The sequence below is a fragment of the Ceratotherium simum genome, chromosome 16 (genome assembly GCF_057802395.1).
Source record: "Ceratotherium simum simum isolate JZ-2026a chromosome 16, ASM5780239v1, whole genome shotgun sequence".
NCBI classification, from domain to species: Eukaryota; Metazoa; Chordata; class Mammalia; order Perissodactyla; family Rhinocerotidae; genus Ceratotherium; species Ceratotherium simum.
The window spans coordinates 24,378,809-24,388,362 of NC_141915.1; the positions used below are offsets into that span (position 1 = coordinate 24,378,809).

General features: G+C 42.3%; 1 protein-coding gene across 1 annotated transcript; it reads right to left on the minus strand.

Moving 5' to 3' along the window:
- Positions 1-1,604: 1,604 nt before the first annotated feature.
- On the minus strand, positions 1,605-5,215 carry LOC147914954 (C-C motif chemokine 23-like). The gene is made up of 4 exons (XM_087440198.1): positions 4,985-5,215; positions 2,839-2,886; positions 2,266-2,377; positions 1,605-1,889 (listed from the first exon to the last, which is right to left on the minus strand). The coding sequence occupies exons 1-4, from the start codon at positions 5,058-5,060 to the stop codon at positions 1,790-1,792; spliced, it is 336 nt and encodes a 111-aa protein (XP_087296324.1). The 5' UTR covers positions 5,061-5,215; the 3' UTR covers positions 1,605-1,789.
- Positions 5,216-9,554: the final 4,339 nt, after the last annotated feature.

Consider the following 9,554-nt stretch of genomic DNA (forward strand, 5'->3'; position numbering starts at 1 on the left):
CCAGCAGAGCAAGGGCCCCTACAATCAGAATCTGTGTTTACAACCAGGGAACTAGGGATTTCTACTTATGCTAGAACAAAGGCATCCCTGAAGGAGTGAAATGTTCTCAGGCATTCTTCCCATTCACTGGTCCACCATCTGGCCTGCCTGCCTGTTTACCCACATCTCCTAAAATGGTATCTCTAAGTGAGGTCCTGGACCACCTGCATAAGAATCACCTGTAATGCTTGTTTAAATTGTATACGTCTGTGCTTACCCCTTATCCCCAATCATCTCCTGCTCATCTCTCCACTCCCAAATGATGGAGTAAAAGAAAGTTTTCTAAGCTGTAGTCAAAACTTCAAAGATTAGCTATTTTAGTAGGAAGGATAAGATAAGACAAACTGTGAATTTGTGTTTAATCTCTTTGGAGTTATAATAATTCCCAGCTTTAATCACTGTCTCAGGATTTTTTTCTAATAGTGATTTGTTACTATAAAGGATATTTGGTTATCAATCAGTTTTTTCCTTATTGATTTTTTATGGCAAATCACCCAAAAAGTAAGCATAGGTTTTAAACATTTTTGGAATAAAAAAATTTTGTTGTTTAGAATCTAGTCCTTTCGTCTGAATTTTATGAGACAGTTGACCAAGATTTACTAATTATAAATATGTGTATATGCTTTAATAGATATGAATATAAAATTGATATTAACTCCTTCTTTAAATGTTTTTCTTAATATCTTTCAGCTTTAAGAAGACATCTTTTAGGAAGTTATATCTATTAAGAAAAAACATCCAAAATGTAGAAATAAGGCAAAAGGATGACTGCGGCCTTTCAATGTCATATTGGAACATTGTCTGAAAGGTCCACCCCAGGATTCCTTAAATCTGTAGGGGGAATGTGCTTTTGATTGGTATTCTATTTACTATTGACTAGGTCCCAGACTTTGTGAAATTACATGTTAACTTGTAAATTTGTGTCTAGCACAAATACAAATGATTTTTGTCTAGTAGAAAAGATAATCCCAAAAGTTACAGTTTTATTGCCCAATAAGATATTAATCTGTTTTTCCTCTAACCTAAACATTTCAGAATGTCATCCCCAATTAACTATATAAATCTCTGCTCCTCAGGTGATGTCTGAATCAGTTTAATGGTTCCCTCAATAATGGGTTAAATACATCTTTAACACGTTTTCAATCTATATTTGAGTGAATCATATTTTTAGGTATTTAAAAATACTGTGATGTCTCATTTTGAAAAAAACATGAGTCCAAAGTTCAGCAATTCCTACAATTCCTTTTTCCCCTTAAAGTTCAAGTAATGTTAATTTGGATACTCCCTCTCTTTTTTTTTTTTGTGAGGAAGATCAGCCCTGAGCTAACATCCATGCCAATCCTCCTCCTTTTGCTGAGGAAGACCGGCTCTGAGCTAACATCTATTGCCAGTCCTCCTCCTTTTCCTCCCCAAAGCCCCAGTAGATATTGTATGTCATAGTTGCACATCCTTCTAGTTGCTGTATGTGGGACGCTGCCTCAGCATGGCCGGAGAAGCGGTGCGTTGGTGTGCGCCCGGGATCCAAACCCGGGCCGCCGGTAGCGGAGCACACGTAACGGCTAAGCCACGGGGCCGTTCCCTGGATACTCTTTATTAATGCATTGATTTTATAACCAGAACAGAACAGTAATTGTTGCTTTAAAAAGATAATTCAGGCCAAGACACTCCCAGGAGGTAGTTGGGGCGAGAGAGAGAGAGGTGAGGTGGCTGGCACCTAGTGTTCCTTCTGCTCAGGCAAGACTCATTTTCCTCAGGTCCTCGATAAGCTCAGATTCAGGTGCGTCATGCAATCCCGAACCCGCTTTTCCAGGGGGTTGGCACAGACACGCTGCCCCCTCTTGGTGAGAAAGCTGAGGAGCAAGGGGGAGAAAGGTTACAGACAGAGGAGGGCTCAGCAAATAGGGGTGGGGAGCCCCCTTCTCCCTGCCCCTTGGATTCCCCACTCAGCCCAGCCTGTTCTTTCCTTTCTCCGCCGCAGGAGCGCAGAGCGTCTCCTCTTGGAGGCCTCTCTCAGCCTCTGAGACTCCCTGAGTGACTCTGGGAGTTTCCTTGGGCAGCTTTGCTTCTGCTTTCTCCTCCCTTCCCTGGCCTCCCTCTTCACTGGGAGCATCTCATACCGGATGCCCTGCAGGATCCCTCCCCTGACCTGGCAGGATCCAGACGGTAGGACTTTTGCGGACACCAGTCCTCCTTTCCCAAGACATGGCTGGTGAGCTTGGTACTTACATGACACCGGGCTGTGAGCACCCACTCCTCGTTTCATAATAATCTTTCATGACTTCACATCGGATTTTTCGTGGGGTGTACGCGAGGCAGCAGTCAGCAGGACTGTGAAAGCCTGAAGCAAGAGAAAGGGCCATTTAAGGACTGTCTCTTTTTGAGGAAAACTAGATCCTTTCCCCCTTTCCTCCAAAGTACTAGAGAGGGTGAGAAGGGCAGGACTGGAAAGGGATGTTTTCCTTCTCTGCCAGCACTTGCTGGCATCGCCTCACTTCACTCCCCTTGCAGGGCCACAGCGGGGCTAGGACCATTTCTCCCAGAAGAGGAAGGGTCTGATGCCTGCAGGAGGCGTCCGAGAACACCCTCTTCTCCAGGTGAGCCAACTTGGGAGAACCAGGTGGAATAGAGGTCATCAATGGAAGAGGGACCCATGGAGGGTGCTGATCTTCCTTGGAGACCTTCCCCACCCTCAAAACCCTCCTCCTCTCCCCCAGCCCTGTAAACAAGGTGGATTGAAGCCGTTGAGCAGATCTGTACCCGCCGGCTGCTTTTAAATATATGCTATAACTAAACATTTACCTTCTCGAGTTATTGAGACTTCAGGCCAGTGCATCTCCATCATGGATTCTATTTGGGAGAAACAGACAAGCAAAGGAGAGACATCACTGGGAGGCAGCATTGTCTCAGTATCTCCACCTGTCTCATTCCTCAGCCCCATCCCCTGGTAGGGAGGCAATGATGCCGGACCACTGGACGCCTGTCTGGGTTCTAGGCCTGACTCCAGGCTCATTTTTCTCTGTTAGGGCCTTGAGATTTTTCAGGGAACTTTTGAAAATGTGTGAGATGTGAAAACATTCTATTGACTTTCAAATACAAAAAGCAACCTGCAGATCTAACACGAATAAATCAATTGAATAGCTACATAATGTGATACAGTCCACAATACTTTCTACACATATCTAAAATCCACGGGGTTCTGGAAACGGGAAAACTTTTCATTATCTGATTTATCTGATTTGGTGGCACAATGTCACCCAAAGTGAAGTGAGACTATTTACACTCTTTATCTATTTCATTAGTATAAGTATTTTTATGTGTTTGCTGCAGAAATATTACTGTTTGATTAAAGTATGCTTCCCAGACTCTGCCAGGAATGTTAAGTAATGTTCAAGTATGTGTTATGTTTTACAAAATATTATTTATTTTTTTGAAAATGTGGTAAAAAATACACAATATAAAATTTACAATTATGTTAAAATTTACCTTTTTAAATGTGCAGTTCAATAGCATTAAGTACATTCACATATTGGACAACCATCACCACAATCCATCCATGGATCTTTTTTCTATCTTGCTAAACTGAAACTCTGTACCCGTTCAACAATAACACCCCATTTCCCCCTACCTGAGCCCCTAGAGACCACCATTCTATTTTCTGTCTCTGAATTTGACTACTTTAATGGTCTCATATGAGTGGAACTATACAGTATTGGTCCTTTTGTTACTGGCTTATCTCACTTATCATAATGTCTTCAATGTTCATCCATGTTGTAGCATGTGTCAGAATTTCCTTACTTTTTAAGGCTGAATAACATTCCATTGTATGTATATACTCTGTTTTTTTAATCCATTCATTTGTTAGTGACACTTGGGTTGTTTCCACCTTTTGGCTATTATGAATATTGCTGCCATTAGCATGGGTGTACAAATATCTCGTCATGTACTTGCTTTCAGTTCTTTTGGGTATACATCCAGAAGTGGAATTGCTGGATCATATTGTATTACCTTTTTAAAACCTGAAAAATTCTGCATTCCAAAATACATTAAGCCCAAAGTTTTGGATAAGGGATTGTGGACTAGCATTATGCTAACTAGGAAAACACAACTAACCTTTTAGTGCGTTTCTTATATAGATACATATGAATTATATTTAATGAGGCATATGTGTCCACTTCAATGTGCTTGATATGATGTGTGTGGTACTTGCAAAATGAAGTCTTAAATGGCCTTGTCTTTCCATAACAGCTTCCTAACTCCACCACTTACTAGCTCTGTAATCTTGAGCAAGTTATCTAAGGTTTCTACGCCTGTTTTCTCACTTATAAAATGAGAATAATAATAATAATAATGTGCAAAACTATATAAATTGCTGATAGTCTACCCCCCAGGGTTGTTAGGAGGATCCAATGGATTAGTATCTATAAGACACTTAGAACATGCCTGCTTGCACCTGGGAAGAACTAGACATTTATCTGTTAAATAAATAAATAGAACGGTTAGGTGGACTTGAGTGACTCACTTGCTGGCTTGTCCCATTTCCTCTTCAAAATGATGCTTTTACACTAGATAGTATATAATAGTTCTAACTGTTTAATTCTATGCTTCTTTTTACAAATTTACAACTTTACTACAGTTCTTTTCATCCAGCACATAATGGTCCAAAGTCAGCTAAGAGAAGATATCAAATAATTCTGGCCACGAGAAGGGAGAGAATTGTTTTCCCAAGTGGGACTCGTCATCTGTATACAGTTTTCCCCAGAGAACAAAGGCTGCAGACAGAGGTCTATACCCTACTGCTGCTGCTTTTAAATAAGTGCCAAAATTCACATCCATGTCTGGGATGGGAGCAGTCACAAGAGGACAAAGGTGTCGCTCTATGTCTCCTCTCCGGACCTCGAGTTAACCATCGACCTGGCCACCAGGCGAGAAGGCTCACTGAACTCACCGTGAATGCGCTGGGCCTGGGATCCAAGAGCAGCAGCAACGATGAGGAAGGACAGGGCAGCTGCAGAGGTCTTCATCTCCCCAGTGCGCAGGCAGAGCTGGCCTCAGGACTCCTGGGCTCTCTGCTTCCTGATTCCCTGGGCCCCCAGCTCTGCCTTTGTATTTATATAAGAAGAGGAGGAGGATCAGAAAGGCACAGGGCAGAGGTCAGAACGCTGTTGTTTGGGTGTACAATAGACAACATGCTATTTCTAAAAAAGGGAACAAGGCTTGGAATGCAACAGGAAGTAGAGGGCAAAGATGACTTGGGGCTTTTCCAACTGCCCAATGGATACAGGCAAAGAGAATGACTATTTTTTATATTGGTTTTTTTTTTTTTTTGAGGAAGATTGGCCCTGCGCTAACATCTGTTGCCAAAATTCCTCTTTTTCTTTTTTTTCTCTGCAAAGCCCCAGTGCATAGTTGCGTATCATAGTTGTAGAGCTGGAGCTCTGCCATGTGGGACGCCGCCTCAGCATGGCTTGATGAGCGGTGAGTAGGTCTGCGCCCAGGATCTGAACTGGAGAACTCTGGGCCACAGAAGCGGAACCGGCGAACTTAACTGCTACGCCACCAGGCCGGCCCCTGAGAATGACTACTTTAAGAAGGCTCCTTCCTCTAGGAGATTCATTTAGTCCTCCAAATCAGCTCTAGGAGACACAGTATCATCTATCGCCTTTGGTTCAGTGCGTATACTGCATTCTGGAGAGGTTCCAACCCTGAAGTTTGTTGTCCTCTTAGCTAAATCATTAACACCCACCATTCTCTTGTTCTGGCTGCTTCTGGGTGATTAAGTATATGGTAATATCGGTGGCTCCCATATGCCCGCTGACTCATGTCTTTTGCTATAAAATGGATCCCTTGGCCTGAGGCGATGTTGCACAACTACCATACTGTCTGATCAGGCATTCTGTAAGTCCTTGGATGACTGGGCTGGCAAAGACATTACCGGTAGGGAAAGAAAACCCACATCTGGAGTAAGTGTCATTTCTGCAAAGGTTAGATTTTTCTCCCTTGCAGGGTGGCAGGGGTCCAAGATGATGAACATGTCACTGTATGACTGTATTTTCTCTTTGAGGGTAGTGCCACGTTGAGACTTGACATCTGTCTCTGCTGCTGGAAGGTTAGGCATGCCACAACGGCAGTAGTTAAATTGGCCTTGATGAGAGACAGTCCGTGCTGTTGGGCCATGCGTAACCCCCATCCTTGCCACTGCAGCCTCTCTGTCCATGGGCTATTGCACTAGCACTGTTGGGGCTGAGGGCAGCGGCTGGCTGACATCTACAGAAAAAGTCATTCTATCCACGTGCTCACTGAATTTCTCCTTTGTCGTGAATGCTCTCCATTGGCTTCCAAGCCCCTTTAGTCAAGAGTACTAGGGATCTGGTACTCAGGGCTGGCCCAGCATGACTGTAACTCTAAACATCCACTCTTGTGACAATCACCGTTCATGCCTCAAGGGAAAATGCTTCTCCATCTCTCTGCCCTATGTCCTTGAAACGAAGCACATCTGAGTCCAAATGCTGTCAAGGTTTATGGGTGTTGCTGCTGCCAACACTGGAGACACCCTCCTTTGGACTGCTGAGATTTGAGCAGCAGAAGCCTTTAGGTAAGAGAAAAGATAAACCTATTAACTTGTCAAGACCTTTCCTGTCAGAAAGCATGAATGCCATAGGTTCTTGCATAACAAAGTGTTGTTCCCCTGTAGTGCTCAGTGTTCATTTTCTTGCTTCTTTTTGTGTTCCAATCTGTAGCAGTGAAACTCCCAAATTTGGACTGCATATGCAACAGTTTCACGTGGTTGCAATACGAAGCAATTCATTTTACGTTTAAGCTTGTTTGCTAGTTCATTTATAAGTTTAAAATATTGGCACACCTGACATGGGGCCTCCTTGTGGATTCTTGCCCTGGGCCCTGTAAATGTTAGCGGCGGGCCTGACGAGACCCCACAGAGACAGGGTGGCTGGTGAGGTGACCCCCTGGGCTACACTACCTCTCCCGTGTCCTTACTGTAAATACCTGTGTTTGGAAATAATCTGTGCCTCTTCCTTCCTTGTGCATGGTCTTAAATGGTCTCACTACTGCACATGGGAAAAAATTTTCTTTTTAAGTAATAAGGGGAATAACAGACCCTACCAACTTGTCTTGTTTCCCCTGATGTCTGTAAGACTGGGCCCAGGCAATAATATCCCCTTAAAGAGTCCCATAGCTCAAGTCTATTCTATGTTGTAGAATTGAAACTGCTCTGCGGTCATAAATGGATGAGGTCCCTCAGATGTCTTCTGACCATTTCCTGTACGCCTTATTGATATCAAGTCAACTAAAGAGGTTTCAATTTTGCACCAAGCACTTCTCCTAACTCTAGCTTTATCAGAAATTAGGTCTTGGTTTAAATATTTGACTTATTCCTTCCTTTGGTAGATTCTTTACAAAAATGGCTGCAATAATTCCTCCCACCCACTATGTGTGTATTTGGGATGTCCCTTCCCCTGCTGACTCTGGTCTTGGCTATGTGACTCACTTTGGCAAACGGGACAGTAGAAAATGTGATCCAAACAGTGATTTGAAAGGTGCTGGCACATTGAGACTTGTGCTATTTTTCTGCTGGGAACCTTTATACCATTATGTGTACCAGCCCATGCTAGCATCTTGAATGTTGAGAGACCACGTGGAGAGAAAGATCCCCAGATATCCAGCTGTCCCAGCTGAGAGGTCATGCAAGACCATCAAACCCCAACTGAGTTGCTTCAGACCGGGAGAACCATCCATCCTACTCACAGAATTGTGAGAAGTAATAAACGCTTGATTTTTTTTTAATTTTAATTTTTTTATTGATTTTATTTTTTTACAAGCTGTTTTAGATTCATAGCAAGACTGAAGAGAGGTAGAGAGATTTTCCATATACTCGCTGCCCCTACACATGCACAGCCTCCCCCATTATCAATATCCCCCACCAGAATGGTACCATTTGTTACAATTGATGAACCTACATTGATACATCATAATCACCCAAAGACCATAGTTTACGTTATAGTTCACTCTTGGTTTGGACAAATATATATTGATGTGTATCCATTACTATGGCATCAGACAGAGTATTTTCACTGCTCTAAAAATCCTCTGTGCTCTGCCCATTAATCTCCCCCGCAAACTCCGGAAACCACTGATCTTTTTACTGTCTCCATAGTTTTGCCTTTTCCAGAATGTCACATAGTTGGCATCATACAGTGTGTAGAATTTTCAGATTGGCTTCTTTCACTTAGTAATATGCATTTAATGTTCCTCCATGTCTTTTTCATGGCTTGATAGCTCATTTATTTTTAGTGCTGAATAATATTCTGGATGTCTGGATGTACTACAGATTATTTGCCCATTCACCTACTGAAGGACATCTTGGGTTGCTTCCAAGTTTTGAATATGCTTCCAGTTATGAATAAAGCTGCTATAAACATCTGTGGACAGGTTTTTGTATGGACATAAGTTTTCAATTCCTTTGGGAAAATACCAAGAAGCATGATTGCAGGATCGTATGGTAGGAGTATGTTTAGTTTTGTAAGAAACCACCCAACTGCCTTCCAAAGTGGCTTTCCCACTAGCATTTTGCATTCCCACCAGCGATGATGAGAGTTTCTGTTGCTCCCACCCTTGTCAGCATCTGGTGTTGTCAGTGTTCTGGATTTTGGCCATTCTAATAGGTGTGTAGTTGTGTCTCCTTGTTGTTAATGCTTGTTTTAGTCCACTAAATTTTAGGGTGGTTTGTTATGCAGCAAAGCTAATTGATAATTTCCTCTTTGGGCCATGAAGTTTGGCTAATCTTCTTTATAAATTTGCTTAAAGCAAAAGTAACAGTTCTTTATTCAAGAGGAGGTTTATTCCTTTTTTTTTCCGTTTTGTTATTGAGGAAAAATTCACGTAACAATATTAACCATTAACCATTATACAGTGTGCGATTTAGAGGCATTTAGTACATTCATGATTTGTGTAACCATCATCTCTATCGAGTCCCACAACATTTTCATCTCCCCAAAAGGATTCCCTGTACCCAGAAAGCAGTCACTCTCATTTTCCCCTCCTCAGCCCCTGGCAACCACTAGTCTGCATTCTGTCCCTATGGATTTGCCTCTTCTAGATGCTTCATATAAGTGGAGTCATGCTATATGTCCCCTTTTGTGTCTGGCTCCTTTCACTTAATGTTTTCAAGGTTCATCCATGTTGTATCATGTATCAGTAATTCATTCCTTTTTATGGCTGAATAATATTCCATTGTATGGCCATACCACATAAGGTTTATCCATTCATCAGTTGATGGACATTTGAGTTGTTTCCAATTTGTGGATATTATGAATAATGCTGCTATGAACGTTCATGTACAAGTTTTTGTGTGAACAAATGTTCATATATCAGGGTAATGCTGGCCTCATAGAATGAGTTAGGAAGTATTCCTTCCTCTTACTTCTTGGAAGAGTTTGATGTGTTAATTCTTTAAATGTTTGGTAGATTTCACCAGTGAAGCTATCTAGTCCAGAGCTTTT